The sequence below is a fragment of the Meriones unguiculatus genome, chromosome 1, assembly GCF_030254825.1.
Source record: "Meriones unguiculatus strain TT.TT164.6M chromosome 1, Bangor_MerUng_6.1, whole genome shotgun sequence".
In the NCBI taxonomy this organism is placed as follows: Eukaryota; Metazoa; Chordata; class Mammalia; order Rodentia; family Muridae; genus Meriones; species Meriones unguiculatus.
In genome coordinates, this window is record NC_083349.1 from 176,642,181 (window position 1) to 176,661,214 (window position 19,034).

General features: G+C 44.2%; 1 protein-coding gene across 2 annotated transcripts in view; it reads right to left on the minus strand.

Annotated features, from left to right (window-relative positions):
- The window catches only part of Jhy (junctional cadherin complex regulator), a 58,165-nt gene that overhangs the window by 25,310 nt on the left and 13,821 nt on the right, over positions 1–19,034 (minus strand). For both annotated transcript variants that reach the window (XM_060372033.1, XM_021643055.2), the window contains exon 3: positions 14,984–15,503. In XM_060372033.1, the coding sequence (XP_060228016.1) occupies positions 14,984–15,503 (520 nt within the window). The remainder of the gene's footprint in view (positions 1–14,983; positions 15,504–19,034) is intronic.

A 19,034-nucleotide genomic window follows, 5' to 3' on the forward strand; every position in this document is an offset into this window, starting at 1 on the left:
GGATAGAAGTAGATACGACCGGAAATAAGAAGGCACTGAACTGATTCCTAATGCATTCTGCTGTATTCACAGATTGGCACCTAGCCCAATTGTCATCAGAGGGACATCGTACAGCCACTGATAGGAGCAGATGCAGAGACCCACAGCCAAACACTAGGTGATGCCAGGGGAGCCTGGAAGAAGAGGTGGAGGAAGGATTCAAGGAGCCAGAGGTTGAAGATACCAGGAGAATAATGGCTCACAGAATCAACTAAGCAAGGCTTATACACAGGAGCTCAAAGACTGAAGTGGCAGCCATGGGTTTCACCTAGGTCCTCTGCATATACATTGTTTGTGTAACTTGGGGTTTTCCTGGGACTCCTAGTAGTCAGTGGGAGTGGGAGGTCTCTGACTCTTTTGCCTGTGTGTGGGACCTTTTACTTCCTACTGGGTTGCCTCATCCGATTTTGATAACAGGGTTTGTGCCTAGTCTTATTGTTATGCCATGTTCAATTGATAAGCTAACCCTGGATGGCCTTTTTACAAAAAAAATATTTTAAAGGGAAACAGAAGAGGAGTGGATCTGGGGATGGAGGTGGGGAGAGGTAGGAAGGGGAGAAGTGGAGGGAGGGGAAACTGTGGTCGGGATGTAATGTATATAATTTTACAAAGATTTAAAAAAAGAAAAGAAAAGAAAAGAAAAGAAAAGAAAAGAAAAATCCCATGTGTTTAAGCTCTACAGAACCTGTTAGGGCATCCGGCAGAAAGCAGACCTAAAGCTCTCTATCTCAGTGTAGGCAGAGAACCTGGAAAGAAGACATTTCAAGCTCCAGGACATCCACGCCGACTCTAACAGACATTCATCTAGTCAGCCTGCATCTCCTGGCAGTTGGTGTCCTCTGGTCCGTAGGAGGCTACGTTTAGAGGCCTTCCATGAATTAAGAAGAAGAAAAAGGAATTCCTTCATGGATGGGCAGAGCAACCATCACTGAGTAGCCTTAATGTCAGAAATCTCTTACAGACACTTTTTTTTTTCTCATTTGTCTTTCTCCTCTGCTTTTTGGAGTAACAGATTAGAGGACTCCCTGCTTTTCAGACAGCAGATCTTGTATCAACCGATTCAGAAATCTCTCCTACACATTTTTCTTAAAGGTTTCTGTCTCAAGATTCCTCACATATTCCCACTGTGACCTGGAGCTCCGGCTAGGCTCTGGTGGCTACTGTCTGCTTCTCCACCTACAAATGCCAAGTCTCCTCCCTTCTGAATAGATGAAATTCAGTTTTTAGATGTAGTTTAGGGCTTTGCACTTATCTTGTTAGATTCCATGTGGTGGCTTGTGGAGTGTGGGGTGGCTGTGTGCAAGAGTGTAGGATCTGATAGGCTTGAGTTCAAGTTCTCCCTCTGCTGCTTATGTTTACCAGTGGAGTGTAGTGTTCATTCAGGACTAAGAGGGGAACATATTTGTTGATTATTATGTGCTAAGTAAATAATTGGTAATCTCAGCCCTTTCAGGATGACATCTGTGGCTCTAGAGAGATAATATTGTGTTTCCTTGTCTTTGAGTGTCCCTGGTGAGTCCATGAAATAACTAGCACATTTACACACAAACACACACACACACACACACACACACACACACACACCCCAGGAAAGGAAGGCAGACAACATGGAAGCTTAAAGTGAAAGTTGATCTAGGGCTGGTGAGATGGCTTAGACACAGTGGTTCTCACAGTGCTGTGACCCTTTAATACAGTTCCTCATGTTGTGGTGACCCCAACCATAACATTTTTGTCACTACTTCATAACTGTAACTTTGCCACTGTTATGAATATTTATGTATACTGTTATGTACGTTTTTTTGGACACAGAGGTTCGCCGCAGGGGTCACAGCCCACAGGCTGAGAACGGCTGGCTTACAGGGCGAGGTGACTGCTGTGCACTCCCAGTAGCTTCTATGGAAAGGCTGAAGGTGAGCCCTGGCCCTGCAAAGTTCCCTGATCTCCACACGTGCGCTGTGGCCTGCACGTGGCCGTACTCCCTCATCATACTCATGCACAATAATGATGATACACTTTAAAAAACTTGATCTGAGAGTGGAAACTAAGAAACAATTGCTTGATTTTTTATTCCTAAAACAGGGAAGAAAAATATACCCTCTCCAGTATGGCCGATTTCCAAGTGAAAAGGATCGATCTGCTTTTGAATGAATGACCTCCCCTGCAAGTGGAAGACCTCTCCCATCATGAAATACTCCAAAGTTTAGAGGGATCAACGAAGGCAGAGAACCACTTCTCAAAGTTACATGAGGGCTCCCTCACACAGCTGCTCCCTGAAACACCCTGAACCACAGAATAGTAGGTTTCACAATAGTTACTGGCATTATTGCAAAGGTTTCTGGTTTTGCTTTTTGAATTTTTGAGACGGGGTCTTGCTATTTATATTTAGTAGCCCAGGCTGGCCTCCCTCCTGCTGCCTCAGCCCCCTGAGCTCCGGGATTCCAGGCACAGGTGTCCATGCCTGGCTAGCATCTATCTCTCATTATCATAAGTCAAACAGAAGCACAACGTGTTTCAAACAAATAAAGAAACAAACAAACAAAAAACCCAAGTCTGTCCAGGATGAGAAACGATGGTCAGGAGAGGGAAAAATTCCAACTCTAGTGTCTGAGCAGGCAACGATGATACTCTTAATCTCAAAGAGGCTTAACATGACTTCTGGGGGGAACAGGAGAGGACCAGAGGGATATAGATTCTCCTCTGTTTGCAAGCTCGAAGAGTAATACAGGATGTGCTTCAGGTAATGGGGTTCACCATCGGCGACATTAATTTTCTGCTGCCAGCCATGCTTACCTACGTAGATCTGTCAAAAACTTTACATATTGCTAACAGAGCGTGGCTGCTTCCTTTGCCAGGGAGCGAGGGATACACAGTGTCTCTGTGCACACTGTTTTGGTGAAGCTTGGCTGCATCACCCCTGTGAGCTTGCCAGGCAGGTAAAACATACTTCTACATTAGCTCTTTGAAAGTGGAGTGGGACACAACCTCTGCCAGCTATTTTTTTTCTCTTCCTTTCTTTTTCTTTTTTTTTTTTTGTGAACCATTCTATTAATACCAATCAAATCGAGAAAATGATCAAATGAAATTGCATTTTGAGCATCGTAAGCTGTGTAATGTCTATTCTGTTAAATTGGGGCCTATAATTGCTTCTGTACTGAAAAGATACAACAAAGACAGCAATCATGGCATGTCATTATCCCAGACTAGAAAACCGGCCTTTGCAGGGACGACTTCAAAGGCTCGTGGTTCTCAAATTGCATTTGGCTGCTATTGTTGAAGCGCAGGCAATCTTGATTAGGTGTTTACACTGAGGTAAGGCGCAGAGCAGAGAGTCTGAGTGCTTGGGTCTAGAGCCATTAAAAAATTGTACATTATGTTCCTTGCTTTGAAGTGAAGGTTTGTAGGGAGGAAAGCAACTCAGATTGAGGACAGCTGAGCTAGACTGGGCTGCAGCTTCTCTCTCAAAGAAACTCATCCGCGGTTCATAGAGAATTAAGACAGTGCTGCAGAGAGCAGAGCTGAGGCTTCGCCCAGAGCTGTGTGACAGCAGATCTGCATAACACACAACGACACGTGCCTCATGAACACACTAATATTAGACTGCAATCACCGCGGGCTGTCCCCATGTTTCGCCTTACATACTGCCTTTTCTACTGTCTTAGTGTTATTGGCCGTGGGGGGCTTCACATTAGTTGAGAAGGCTTTGTTATGCCGGTTCCTGATGGTAATGCACTGGCAACTAGCCACATGGCAAAATTTAATGAGCCAAAGTGTCAGATTAAAGAAGTATTATGTTTGTTGTATATATACGTATGTGTGTGTTCATGCATGCATACACGAGCGATGTGCATGCCATGGTGCACAGGTGGAGACCGGAGAGCAACTGGAGGACTTTCTTCTTCCCTCCACCACGTAGGCCCTGAGCATCAGACTCAGGTGGTCAGGTTGGCTGCAGGCACCTTAACCTGCTGAGCTATCTGGAGAGCCCAGAGTCAGGTTCTTTGCTGTCTCACCATTGTTCTGCTATATCAGCTATTTACGCTCTCCTTTGGGCCTAGTCACTGGGTCTATCAAGGTTTTCATTATTCATCTGACTAATGAGTGCTCGGAAGCGCTTGCCCTGGGTTGTTTTACACCTGCCTACGTTTCCACGGCCAGCAAAAGAGACGGACTCAGGTTTTGTTGCCGTGGGGTGGCTTCGTTGACACTCAGCATGGCTGCTTAAATTATCAAGGGGGTTTGCGTTTTTCAGCTGTTGAGAGACAATGCATGTGAAATATCTGTATTCTGTTGCCAGCCAGCCTCCATTCTATAGAACACCTGAGAACATGTGTGCTCAATATGAACCTGATACTGAGTTCCATGAATATGTATGTATGTATGTATGTATGGTTTCTCTGTGTAGGCCTGGCTGTCCTGGAACTCTCTCTATAGGCCAGGCTGGCCTCTAACTCAGAGATCAACCTCTCTCTGCCTCCCAACTGCTGGGATCAAAGGCGTGCACCACCAACACCCAGCCATATATATATATGGTCTGTGTGAAGCTCATTCTCTGCTTGGAAACTACCCTTCACTTTGTTACCCATATTTATTTATTTTATTGAGGATTGAACCTAGGGCTTTGTGTATGCTAGGAAAGCTAGAATCTTATCCTTTAAATTTTTTTCCTTCTGAGACAGCATCTCATGAAAGTTACCCAGGCTGGCTTCTAATTCATCATCCTCTTGCCTTAGCTTCTGGAGTAGCTGGGATAATAGACCTGTACCATGTCCTATTTTATACTATTGGCCTTGGTGCAAATGTAACTTCCTCCATGAAGTCTTCCCTGATTCCCAAAGGAAGCGGCGATAGACCCACTGTGTATTTTCTTTTTTTCTAACACACTGTGGCTTCAGTTATCATTGCTGTGAGGAAACACAATGACCAAAAGCAACCTGGGGAGGGAAGTCTTTATTCTGCTTACACTTCCACAACACTGTTCATCATTGAGTCAGGACAGGAACTCAAACAAGGCAGGAATTTGGAGGCAGGATCTGATGCAGAGGCCATGGAGGGGTGCTGCTTACTGGCTTGTTTCTCATGGCTTGCTCAGCCTGCTTTCTCATAGAACCCAGGACCACCAGCCCATGGCCCCACCCGTAATGGGATGAGCCTTTCCCCATCTATCATTAAGAAATTCCTTACAGCTGGATCTTATAGAGGCATTGTTCTCTCTCTCTCTCTCTCTGAATCTCTCTCTCTCTTTACAATTTATTTATTATATATTCTGATTGAAGCCTCCTCTCTTGTCTTCTCCCAGTCCCTCCCTCTTCTACCTTATCTCCCTCCCCTAGTCCACTGAAAGGGGGAGTTCTCCTCCTCTGCCATCTGCCCATAGCTTTCATCAGGACTGCCTTAGATCCTCTTTCTCTGTGGCCTGGTAAGATCACACCACCAGGGGCAAGTGATCAGAGAACAGGCAACCGAATTCATGACATAGGCAGCCCCTGATCCCCTTAATCAAGAACCCACATGGAGACTGGGCTTCACACATGGTATACACTCACTTATAAGTGGATATTAGCAGTATAATGTAGGATAGTCATACTAAAATCTACAGAGCTAAAGAAGCTAAACACTAAGGAGGACCCTAGGGAGGATGCTTAAATCTCATTCAGAATGGCAAGCAGGACAGATACCAGAAGCAGCAGAAGAGAGGAAACAGGATGGGAACCTACTATAGAGTCCTCTGAAAGGTTCCACCAACAGAAGATTGAAGCAGATGCTGAGACTCACAGTCAAACTTTAGGCAGAGTGCAGGGAGTCTTATACAAGAAAGGGGGTACAGAAGGACACAAAGGGGGCAGGAGCCTCACACGGAGACCAACAAAGCTAAAAATTCTGAGCCAGGTGGTCCTCACAGAGACTAATGCACCAACCAAAGACCATGCATGGAGAGGAGCTAGATGTAGCCAAAGCATTGTTTCCTCAGTTAGGATTCCTTCCTGTCAGATGGCTCCAGCTTGTGTCCAGTTGACATATCTTGTCATCACATCCTTCTCTACTGAAGTTTCATGATGGTGGAAGGGAGGGGCTGTGGCAGGGCTGCCGTGTGGTACAGGTCAGGGCACAGTGCATTTATACTTCCTCATGGCACTGAATGTGCCTGGCATACAGATGGCCAACAAAGAGAGACTACATGATGAGTTTGACCATGCTGTTTCCTGAGCTCTCCCACCGTTCTCAGAGTGGATAGAATCTGCTCTCTGTTTAAACACATTCCATATCCACGGGTTCAACCAGGGCCTGGCGCATGGCTTGTTGTGGAGCACTTTCCTGGTATGCATGAAGCATTGAATTCACTCCCCAATACCACAAACAAAACAACAACAACAACAACAAACCAAACAAGTATCCAACTGACCATGTGTTTTGTTTGGTTAAAAATCATTTTCCCCAAATATTTGTGTGGCGTGTTTTCTCATGGCCCCCACATTCTCAGAGAGATGCAGCCACACAACCTAGTTTAAATTGTGATTTCCAGCAACCTCCTGGCAAAGCTTTTGATAACTGCTCGGCTTTAGCTTTCCCTCAGTGCTAAAGTATTATGTCTATTGTCCAACACCCTCTTATGCAATGTCTCTGTATCTGTTCAACCCTCCCTTTTTTTTTTTTTTTTCTTACCCTCTTCTTCTTACCATAGAGATCAGGTGTAGAACTTTCTGGTGGCTCAAATTTTGGATTTGGGAGCTTTTCAGATTTGGGGTTTAGGATTAGTGATTCTCAGTCTGCAGAGCAGTTTCTAGTAAGTTCTGATTGTTTGTGCGTCTCCTTCCCTCTCTTCCATAACATCTTGGTAGGATGCTCACAGACAGTGGCATGACTTGGCCACAGATTCACAGCAGCCTGGGTCATTTAATGCAAGTGTGGCAAAAGTGGCATGCACTGACTTTGATTCAAATCGATGCAATGTGCCCTGTGTAAGACATCACAGAATTATCTAAAGTACATCTTTGAAAGCTCAGAAGTGACTAATCCTTAAAAAATGATTAATTGTGCTAAGTTTCCGGTTTTCAAAAGGGCACGCGAAAGCTACGCGAGAAGTTTTCTTCTGTGTGGATCCCTCTTCAGTCACGTGGACTTAATGAAGTGTCACTCCATAGTGCCGAGCACTGCCACCAGAAGGAGGCCTCAGAAATGCCTCATATCGGAAAAACCATAAAGTTCAATTGGAATTACATAGTCATAAGTAAGTGCTCTTATGTCAGTATAGGACAAAATAAGAAAATCTATCAATCAATGAACAGCCCCCACGGTGCCTACTGGGCAGAAGAATAATTTCTGTAAGTGCCGTGGAGCCGGATCTCAAAACCAGCACTAAACTGAACCATTCCATAAGAGCAGAGTCCAAATATAGTTATAAAAAGATGCCCATAACTTAGATGAGATAAAGCTAAATATTACAGACAACTCACAGCTTCTCTTAATTCAAAGCCATGGAAAAGGAGAGCAATTTAGTAGTGGGAGGGTGGTCTTATCTATAGGAAACTGTAAATACATCGAAGCATTCATAATAAACATTGTATAGGGCCTATGTGACATTAGAAGCATCCCCATATAGAATGTCATTTGAATATCCCAACAATCCTGATTCTGCCGTAGAAAGTAAACATTTGAGTTTGAGTTTTTTGAGACAGTATCGTGTAGTCCCAGGCTGGACAGGAGATCTCAGGGTATCCAAGGATGGCTTCGAGCTCCTGACTGCTTCTGCCTAAGTGTGAGGGTGACAAGCATGTACCACTATGCTGCGTTCATGCAGCCCTGGGAGATCAGAACCAGAGCTTTGTGTATTGTAGTATGCAATCTGCTAACTGAGCTATGTCCCCAATCCCAGGGAGCAAACGTCTGTAACCTCACTTTAACCAGGAAAATAGGGTTCTGCATGCTTTTGTGATTTTCCAGGGGCAACAAGTGGCTCTAAAAGTAAAGGGCGCAGGCCAGCAGGATGGCTCAGCAGAGACAGGTGCTTACCACCAAGCCGGAGGACCTGAGCTCTATCCCCAGAACCCACATGGAAAAAGGGGACATTGACTCTGGAAAGTTGTCCTTTGACCTCTGCATGTATGTGCTCTATGGCACGCATGTACCTATACACGTACACAAAACTATACAGAATAGAAAAACAAATGTGGCAGAAATAAAAAGAGCCCCAGATCATACTTTTTTTTAAAACTTCAAATTACATTGTTTAACTCAATAATCACCTACCTTCTCTCTTTCCCTCTCCACCTTTCTCCCAAATTTTGGATGAAGAGAAATTATTTTAAAATTGCATTTATTTGCTAATATTTAGTTGTTCTGTGTGCCAGGGCTGACCTCATGAAAATGCGCGTGCGCGCGCGAGCACACGCGCGCACACACACACACACACACACACAGTGTGAGGTAGCACTCTGGGTTCCGTGACTGATTCGGGTGTGAGGGAGGGAGAGGGAGGGAGCATGTTCAGGTGTCTTCACAGGGCAGAGACTACCCCCCCGTCCCCACCACATGGTCTTGTTCCTCCACCAAGGCAGGGCAAGTCAACACTTTTTGCTGATCTTTGCTTGTCTTTTGGATTCATCCCTTCGGGGCTCAGCTCGAAAGACGCCGCCACGCCAAACTACTTCAGTATGTGCAGCTTGTTTGGTTTTCTGTGAGATGTTACCTGTTTCTTGTCTGTGTCATATGGTTAAAAAGCGGGCTCCTGGAGAGATGGGCGGTCTGCACGCCTTAGTGAATGCGGCATCCTTTAGCACAGAGAAGAGAACCTAGCGCATAGCTGGTGTTCAGTCAGCACTCGCTGACTGACTGGCCTGCTGCTGGCCCACAGATCTGGACACTGGCTTCTGTTTATGGCTTTACATGGTCCTGAGGATTACAGGCAATCGTAACCTTTCTGTATTTACAGTTGTAAAATACTTGTAATTTCTTTTCACGGTATTAGTAGGAAAGGGCCAAATCACACAGAGCACTTCTGACCTCAGTCGAGACTCACCTTCATCTTCAAAGTCTATTGAAATCAAGACAGAAGGGCAGTTCATTTCAAAACAACTTCTGTTAATGGTAGGTCATAGATCTGACTCAGATGCTAATGAGTTTCAAACACTCCCGGGCTCCTAAATAAGTCCCAGTGCTCACCAGAGCAGAAGCCGCATGGCGATGCTCAGGTGCCCTCTAGTGTGTGCTGCCTTTCACATCAGTTCCTGGCATCCTGCTCTGAAGTCCTTGTCAAAAATGTGTGTGTGTGTGTGTGTGTGTGTGTGTGTGTGTGTGTGTGTGTGTTACCTCTAAGCACTGGGGAGGCAGAGGCAGATGGATCTCCGAGTTCAAGGCCAGCCAGCTCTACAGAGTGAGTTTCTGGACAGCCAGGAATGCATAATAGAGAACCCTGCTCCCCACCCCCACCCCACCCTCAAAAAAGGAAGAAAGAATGTGTGGGACTGTGTACCAACAATTAGAAAAAGAAAAAGAAAAAGAAAAAGAAAAAAAAAAAGAAAAAAGCAAGAAAGACCATGGGAAAACTGAAGTTAAGGCCGGGGGTTTCTTTCTGAATCATGTGCAGGCAGGAGGACAAACAAAGCAACGTAGGTGACTTACTGCAGCTATAGGGTGAGAACTTAACATCAGCTTTACGAAGTTGCTATCGGAAATGACCCTTGCCTTGCCCTCCCCCCACCCCACCCAACAGGATCCCACATATCCCACATTGGCCTCCAGTTGCTACGTAGCTAACAAAGGCCTTGACCTTCTGACACTTCCGCCTCCACCATCCATGTGCTAGCATGACAATCACGAGGTACCATGCCTGGTCCATAGGGTGTCAGGGAGCAAACCCAGGGTTTCATGCACACCAGCAAACACTTTACCCACTGGCCCCCAGCCCTCAGATATGCTGACCTTCATCTGATGCTATTTTTCGATTTAGCTTTTAAAAAGCTATAGTCATAGTATGTAAGTGTGGTTAAAGACAATAGGCACAGCTGGCTTTTAACCCCAGCACTGCGAAGGCAGAGACAGGCAGATCTATGTGCATTCCGGGACGGCTAGGGCTATGTGGTGAGACCCTGCCTCAAAACAAGCCAATCGAGAAGAGAAAGAAAAAGAAAAACCAACAGGCATAAAAAGGCACAAGGTAGAAAGCTCTGCCAATTTCCTCCTGCGCCTCTCTCTTGATCACCTTTGCAGTGTTTTTCCACAGTGTCTCACTGTACAGTTGAGTCTAGACATAAAATTTATAATCTTCCTGCATCATCTACAGCTGTGTGGGACATGTCAACTTGACATATATTTTTACTCCGTCTGTTTTTTTTTTTTTCTTTTCTTTTTTCTCTTTTATATCTGCCTGTTTCATTCCTTGTATTTCTCTTACTGATAAATCCTGGTAAATTGACCAAAGCATTTCAGAGTGAGTCTTCATTTCTTAACCGGCCATAGTGTCTCTCTCCTGCGGACCTACTGTAACTTCCTTAACTACTCCCTCCAAAACGAAGGCTATTTGGGTGGCTTCTGATCATTTGATATCACAAACAAGGGAGAAATGAATCATCTTGTAGAGGTGTTTCTTTTCAAGACTGCACACATCTAGCTAGGACAAATCCCTAGGAGTGGAGTATGTTGGGCCAAATAAAAATACTAATTACAAAATCATTTGCAGCACTTACTCTGAGTCAGGCTCTAATGTAAGCCCTCTCTGTACATCAGCCTACTCATTTGATATTCTTAACCACCCTATGAGGAAAATACTATTATTATCTCCTTTATAGGCAAGAAAGCTGTGGCACAAAGAGGCTTAATAGCCCGCATAAGGTCACACAGCTAGTACAGGGCAGAGCCAAGCAATGTGGCTGCTTTTAGACATTATGTTGTGGTTTCTCTGGGCATGTAACTGTATTTTCCATAGCCATAAATCATCCTTTATTCTGCTTATGCCGATTTCTTCTCTCCGTGGCATTACTGAGCATTTTTATCAACAGGTCCACTGCTGATTAATTATAGGTGGAAATGAATTTCTATGTAGGATTAATTTGTTCTTATCTTGTAGTGACAGATGCTGAATATGTTCAGAAAGCGCTAAATAGCCGCCTGTTTTAACTTCTCTGTGACAATCTGAGCTTTTCTGTATGTTTCTATGGGGACTTCAGTCTCCCTCTAATTGACACGGAGAAGGATAGCTTTATGCATTAGAAATAGAGTTTTACCTATGGTATAAATTAGGAAAAAATTTTCCTGGTTTGTTTCTCCTATTTTATGTTGTTTATAGTTTTCTCTCGTAGTTGTTTTTGTTATACACAAAGCCAAATTAGTAATCGCTTAAGGTTTCTAGATTTTTAAAAAATATTTCAGGGTTTAGATAGAATCCTCCTATGTTTTTTCTAGTGTTTTGACAGTTGAAGTTTACCTAGTTGGAAGTTATTTTGTATGATGAGCATTTGGATTCAGTTCACTCTTTTCACTGGAGGCTACCCAGATTGCTCTTTGGAAAACGGAAGTGTTTCTTATTTTGCCACACAATTCAAAATTTGTGCCTATATATATATTAAATATTCTGATTTGACTTGTAATATATTATAATATCCAGTAGGATTCCACCATTCATTGCTCACCTGTGTGTTGTGTTGTGTTGTGTTATGGGTAGATGGGAGCGTAACAGTTTATGCACAGGCAGAGATGAGCACATGACTTAGAATGTTTTCTACATTATTCCCTTCCTTATAGCCTTGAGACAGGGTCTCTCATTGAACTTAGGGTTTGCTGTCTTGTCTGGGCTGGTGGGCCTGCAGTGAGCTCTTGGGGTCTGTCTCTTCTTACTGCTTCACATGCGGAGGTCACAGGAACACATTAGCCACGCTTGGCTTTTTATGCGGGTCCTAGGGATTTGAACTCAGGCCCTGAAACTTGCAAAGCAAGTTGTCTTACCCACTGAGCCATCACCCTCTCCCCAGACCTAGCATTACTCTTAATTTCCACAGCTTTCTTTATTGTACTTGCTTATTATGAACTTAATAACATTTTTTTAAAAACTTTAATTAAAAATACAACCAACCAAACAAACCAGATCAGAAGTTTTAGGCCATCTTCAGGTATATAAAGAGTTCAGGACAGCCTGGGCTACATGAAACTGTCTCAAAACCAAAATAAGAAACACACACACACACACACACACACATACACACACAAAACAAAGACAAACGAGCAAGCAAACTGAAACTCAGCAAGACTTCAATGGGAAGCTGTCACATGTTCATATATAACACACATTTTTGTATTACTGTGTTCAATAAAACAAGTGGACACATATATCCTTATGGCACTGTTAGGCCAAATACATTTGTACCCTTTAAAAAAGAACAAGAAGAGTAAGGAAAAACAGTCCATCTTGAAGAAATGATGAAGAAATGGTTTCAAATGCTATAAGCAACCAGAATTAAGACAGAACTTGCTGGGTGCAGTAGCGCACACCTGTAATCCCAGCAACTTGGGGAGGTAGAGACAGGCAGATCTCTGTGAGTTTGAGGCCAGCCTGCTCTACAAAGTGAGCCCAGAACAGCCAAGACAAACAAAAAACAAACAAAAAAAACATTTGAACCCAGGGCAAAGTGAACATCTCCTTCAAACATCAAGTCAAGAGCTCAAGGACAGAAAATCTAATGTGAATTTATAGTTTCTTCTGTGACAAAACAAAAAGAAAAACCAGTCTGTGAGAACACTGACAACCAACACACCCCAAGACTGACTGCCAAGAGGACCTGTAACTATTATGCAAATTAGCAGTTAAGGGGTTAGCCACAAAGCTCATGGTAAATCTTTTCTCCCTTATCCTGGAAATAGAATTCCTTCTTTTGGCCTCACCATTGCCTCTCTTTCACGAGCAGCTTGTCTAGGGACACCTCTGAAAGCAGTGACAATTGGCTGTAATCCCAGCACTCAAGGGGCTGAAGCAGGATGATTGCTGTTTGAGGCTAGCCTGGGGCAGCCTGAACTACAAAGCAAGACACTGATTCAAAGCAGAATGAAAAGTATTATTCTAGGCTGGGAGAGATGACCAGCAACAGACATTTTCACTGTTGGATTTATTTATATTTTAAGTAATGAATCAAGTGAAAATTGAAAATTCACAACAGTATTTTTGCTTGTTTGTGTTTTTCAAGACAGGGTTTCTCTGTGAAGCTCTGGATAACTCGGAACTCACTTGGTACACCTGCCTCTGCTATCCGAGTGCTGGCATTAAAGGCGTGCTCCACCACTGCCTGGCTGAAATTTCACATAAGTTTTATGAAACAAAACAATAAAAAAATGTTGAGAACTAATGACATTTAGCTGTTTTGATAATTGAGTTAATATTCTGTACCCATTCCTATGGGTTTTTTGTTTGTTCGTTTTGTTTTTTCTAAGACAGGGTTTCTCTGTGTAGCCCTGGCTGTACTGGATTCTCTTTGTAGACCAGGCTGGCCTCGAACTCACAGACATCCACCTGCTCCTGCCTTCTTGAGTGCTGGGATTATAGGCGTGCGCCACCGCACCCAGCTCATTCCTATGTTTTATTGTTAGTTACAAAGGCAAAAATGTCACATTTCTAATCCTTAAAAGGGACTCCACCCTTGCAGGTGATGAATTCCAAGGTGTTCTCGAGTAGGGGTGTAAAACTGCCAATCATCCAAGCTCTTGACTCAAGTGTATAGTATATATGGCATATTCATCAGGAGGTGAGCTGATGGGGTCCTTATTTGCGTGAATGAAATAAAGCTAGATTTACTTGTTATAATAGCATTTCTTTTTGTTGTTGTTGTATATGTGAAGTGTGTGTGTATATGTGTGTGTGTAAATTGTGTATATATGTGTGTGAATGTGTTTGTGTGTTCCTGTTTCAGACAAGGCCTTGCTACATAGTCCAGATTAGCTTCATATTTGCCATCCTTCAGTCTCAGTGTCTCAAGTGATGAGACTACAAGCGTGCACCACCGTGCCTGGTGTCCAGCCAACAGGTCCAGCATTTGGGAAATAACTTATCCTCAAGATGATCAGATGAGGGAAAGAGCGCATTTATTATGTTTCTAATTTTATGTAATGGAGAGTCTAAGCTGTAATCATGTCACACCACTTGCCCAGGGCAAGGAGGGACAGTGCAGTGGTTATCGATGGAACTGGTAGGAGAGAGAGTCATTTGAAGAACTAAAGAGAAAAATCTTCCCTGCTGTGCTCTGCTTCACAACGCCCCTTCACGGCACCCCGGTTCAGCACCCGGCACCCACACAGAATCTGGGTGTAGAACCACTTCCGAGGCAAGCTGTGGTTCTAGGGGCGAATGTGTCACGTCACCTCCAATGTGCTGGGGTGCTTAGTGAGGTGGCAACCAACAGTAAGGTGAGAACAGAGACAATCAACACAGGGAATTAAACGCTCAGCCCTGCACTTCCTCTATTAGAACACACAGCAGAAATAAATTCCAAGGCACATAGGCGGCATGCAGACACACAAGCAGGCAAAATACTTGTGCGCATAAACATTTAAAATATTCCATGGGTCTTTGAATGGGGACGTTAGGGATAGCCATTGAGTTGTAGCGGTTACAGCACGGTGGACCTCAGGTGGGCTTTATTTAGCAGGTGGGCTAGCAAGGCGGTGCAGCCGCTAAAGCCACTTACCACCAAGCCTTGAGGTAGATCCTCAGGATCCACAAGGCACGAGAAAAGAAGCGACTCTTGTGAGCTGACCTCACACACGACCAAATACATACATATGTACCCCCTCCTTCCCCCGACTAAATGAAACGAAAGCAGGAGGGAGAAAAAGGACAGGAGGAAGGAGGAGGAGGAAAGAGGTGACGGTGATGCTTTACCCAGTTGAAGCTTTACTATGGCATCATCGCCCAGAAAGGAGAGCCACCCAGGGCAGCTTCAGCAGAGATGTTGAAGCTGCCGCTACGCACCTGTTCGAGGCGAGTGTCTCCTCTCTTTTTGTTGTGAAGCTGAAGGTAAGAGTCTGTTTTAGGAGTAGGTAATCCCAAAGTCAGCTTGTTTTTTTCTACAAAATATTGCTTGGACTTCCTTCTGCGCCGTCCGAGGGACCCTGGCAGGAAAACTTCGTTGTGTGAGCTTGAACTCTTTGGGTACTGAGACAGGTCACTGGATTTTTCTTCCTTGTCACTGTCGCTTAGTTCGGAAAAGGACTCATTTTGGCGGGGGTCACTCTCATAGTCCGGGCTTAGAAATTCGCTTCCAAGTAGGGAAGTTTCGCTTGGAGCGCTCCTCTTCTCGCTTCCTTTCTCGGATGGCTGTCTGAGGGATGGCTCCCTGGAAGGGTAGAGTGGAGCCAAAGGCAGGTTTTCCGAAGAGCTATCTGCAGACCCTGGCAATGCTTCCACAGTCAATGGCTGCTCTTCCTCTTTCTTATTCTTCCAGTTGGGATCATATCGGAGGTCTGAATATTTGTCTTCTACCTGAGGTTGGCTGTCCGAAGCAAAAATGAAACGAGAGGTCTTTAATGAAAGTAAATTCCGAGTGGGTTTCACCGAAAGTAACAGTCCCCAACTGTGACAGACCCAATAAAATGGTCACACACAAAAAAAAATTAACTCCCTCATTCGGTTTCATTTCACCATTTTATTCAAATTCAATCTCAGACCCGGTACTCTTAATTTCCCTTTCATTCTCTAGATGGTGAGGGTGCATCTAAGACTCAAATTAGAACCACAGCAAAGAACTAATTACCCAAGCTCACTGAAATCTGTAGTAAAAATGGTTGCCAACTAAATCCTAAAAGCAAGAAAACAAAACAAAAACAGATGTCTGCAATGTTAAACCAGCGTGCCTTTCTGGTTCGTAGAGTCCTATTGCTTCTGCATACCAATGGCGATCTGTTATTTCTCCTGCTGAAGAGAAAAGTACGATTCACATTGGACGGCTTAGGCTTGTAGTTCAGTTGATAGAGTGTCCGCCTGCCATCTATGGAGCCCCATATTTTATCCCTAGCATTAGGCAGGACTAGGGAGGTGGAGGTGGCTGAAGGATCAGAAGTTCAAGGTCAACCTTGACTACAAGGTGTGTGGAGTTCAGCCTGGACTACATGAAACCCTGTCTCAAAAAAAACAAAACAAAACAAAAAAACAGAAAGAAGGGAGAGAGAGAGGTGGGCTGTGGGAAGGAAAAGAAAGGAAAAGCTTAACAATTTACGCCTTAGTTAGTTCTATGCATATTCGAGTTCTTATCTCTAGGGAGGAAGTACAAAATGTCAAGATGAATTTCTCCTCTTGGGAGGAAAGTCAGGTTTTTATCCGACTGAATATCTGCATACAGAGGCTCTTCTTTCTTTTCAGGGATTTTGGGTTCCAGTCCTCTTATCTGTGGATGTTTATCAAGCATTCTGCAGAAAACCCCACAAGGCTTAGAACAGACTGTGGCTCAGGGCCCTGGCTGTCACAGCCATGCACGTGAACCTCAGTAGACAGGTCGTTGTGGGTCTTGGGTTCTAGGACAGTCTCATGAAATTAAGGTTAAGGACGTGATCCTGTCTGAGGAAAGTAAACTGGACCTCAAATAAAGTCCTCCCATCTGCCATAACAGCCTCAATTTGTAAAGTAGCCCCCAGTCTTAACCGAAAAAGAAAGGAAAAAAAAAAGCTGGTAATATGGCATATTTAATGGCCTCTTTGATCTTCAAAAGCTAAATGGGAGAGATTTTTCCTTGCTGAGGACAGTGGATGCAATCCTCTAATCAAAAAGAAAATGTAAATCACTCAGCTTTTTATGCTATTTGATATTCCTGTTTACAGAGGGCATAATTCTATGCTGGGTAAACAAACTAATGGTCCCCATGATGGCAATTTACCCTTCTTAATGTGAACCTAGATATCTTTGATTCAATGTAAAGCAAAGAACTCATATGCTTTTCTAAATTGTCATTGTGAGTTTTTCAGCTCTCCTAAGAGGGTGGAAAACTTTCAGACAGAGGCAACAGTTCCCTTTCCTGGATGGGATTTTTCCCTAACAAAACTCTGGAGAGAGAGTGGTCCATCTGTCAGGAAATGGGACATCGCTGTGTCTCCCACACAGATACCACAAGACGGCCTGTCTTCAAGGCCATAATGGGCAGGTCTCTCCTGTGGGTTGTCTGTCCTACAAAAGTCAGTATTTGGACACTGGGCCTTTGACCTTTCATTTTTGAGGCAGTTTGTCTCAAGTGGGGATGCTGTCTTTCTTTCATTTCTCATGGCTGACTAAAGACTGGCAGGAAGCCATGTATCCTAAAGGGCTGTGCTCATGTGCTCACTGACTTTTCACCTCAGTGATGCTGTCACCTAAAGTCAGGTATGCCTTCCTTCCCTAATCTCTGTGTAATACAAGGTGGTGTTCTATGGGCAGACAAGTTATATGTTTCTAGAGTAAGTACCTGCATCTCCATAAATACTCTGACATAAGTATAGCAGTTGATACTTATTTAAAAAAAAAGTAGCAACATAATTAAAATCTCAATATGAAGACACTTCTTGAACTGGGGCAAATTAGTGAATGATTTTAGAGTTTATCATATACTAAGTGACCTAGGGTTTAACTGCAGCTATTTACATGGAGAAGAAAGCTCAGTTATTTTCTTTAAGCAAATACAACTTTCTAAAACAAACAAAGGCTCTATTCCCATATCCACAGTTTACTGAAAGGGAAAACGGAATTTAACTTTACTCATTAGCTCACAGTTGTTTTGACAAGTGTTTACTGAGCACTTACTGAACTGGGGGATACGTGTTAAGTGGCCCAGCATTGGGTTCACAGCTTGGTGGAGAAACAAAGAAAACAAACAATTAACACTGTGGAGCCATGCCTGCTCTGGCAAGGACCACAAGGCCACCTGGGGTCAGGAGTGACCTTGCTTGTGTCTCAGGAGGTTGGGGAGAGTTTTCTACAGGAAGTCGTGCCCATGACCCAAGGCTAAGGAAACACCAGGCTGAGAGAATAGAGGTGAGGGGAACAGCAGGAGTGGAGGGGACAGAACAACTTTGCCTCCGGAGAACAAATGCTCTGCAGGCTGGGAAAAGCTGAGGCTCAGAGCTCAAGGTTAACCATAGGCCAGATATGCAAGGGCCTCATAAACTCTGCAAGGGTTTGGGCTTAGGTAAATTATATAAGTGCTAAGTTTCAGAGAGAAGACTGGTCACCGATCAAGAACAGCTGAAGGGATGAGTTTTGGGGTGGCCTTACACTCACATTCTTTTGAAGACGTTTAGAACAGTCTTCTTGATGACCAAACTTGGCATCACTGTGCTGGAAGGATGACTCAGTGGTTAAGAGCTCTTGCTGCTTGTACAGAGGACCAGAGAGGACCAGGGTTTGGTTCCCAGGACTCACATGGGTGCTACATAACCACCTGTATCTCCAGTTCCAAGGGATCCATATTTAATTGCTCGATAATATCCCAAAATCCACCTGGACCCTGTCATCCTGTTACCCTAAGATAACCCAGTTACTGGTGTAACCAAGCAACATCTGGTATTTATGAAAAACAGGAATTTGCTATGGTGTGAGTTTTAAATGCCTCAGGGAGGCCCACGTGTTGAAGGTTTGGTCCCCAGCTTGTGACAGTATGAGAGGTGGTGGAACATTGAGGAGCTGGGGCCTCAGAGAAGGAAGCTAAGTAACTAAGGAAACTAAGTAGCTAAGGAAGCCATGCTCTTTGGGCCACTGGAGCTTTGCTCTCTCTCTGTGTTTCTTGGCCTTCATGGGGTAAACAGGGCTCCTCTCACAGATGTGTCTGCCCTGAGATTGCCACAGGCCTAATGAGACAGGGCTAAGCGCCTGTGGAAGTGTGAGCCCAGAGGGACTGCTCCTCCTGCTAAGGTGTTGATTTCAGGCACTTCATCACAATCACGGAAAGAGGCCTTCGATGTTCGATGTTTGGAGCGAACGTAGTTACCTATTCTTACTCCTGTGATTGCATTAGAGAAACGGGGCGCTCTGACTGGTCCCTGCGCTTAACCAGCCTCACACG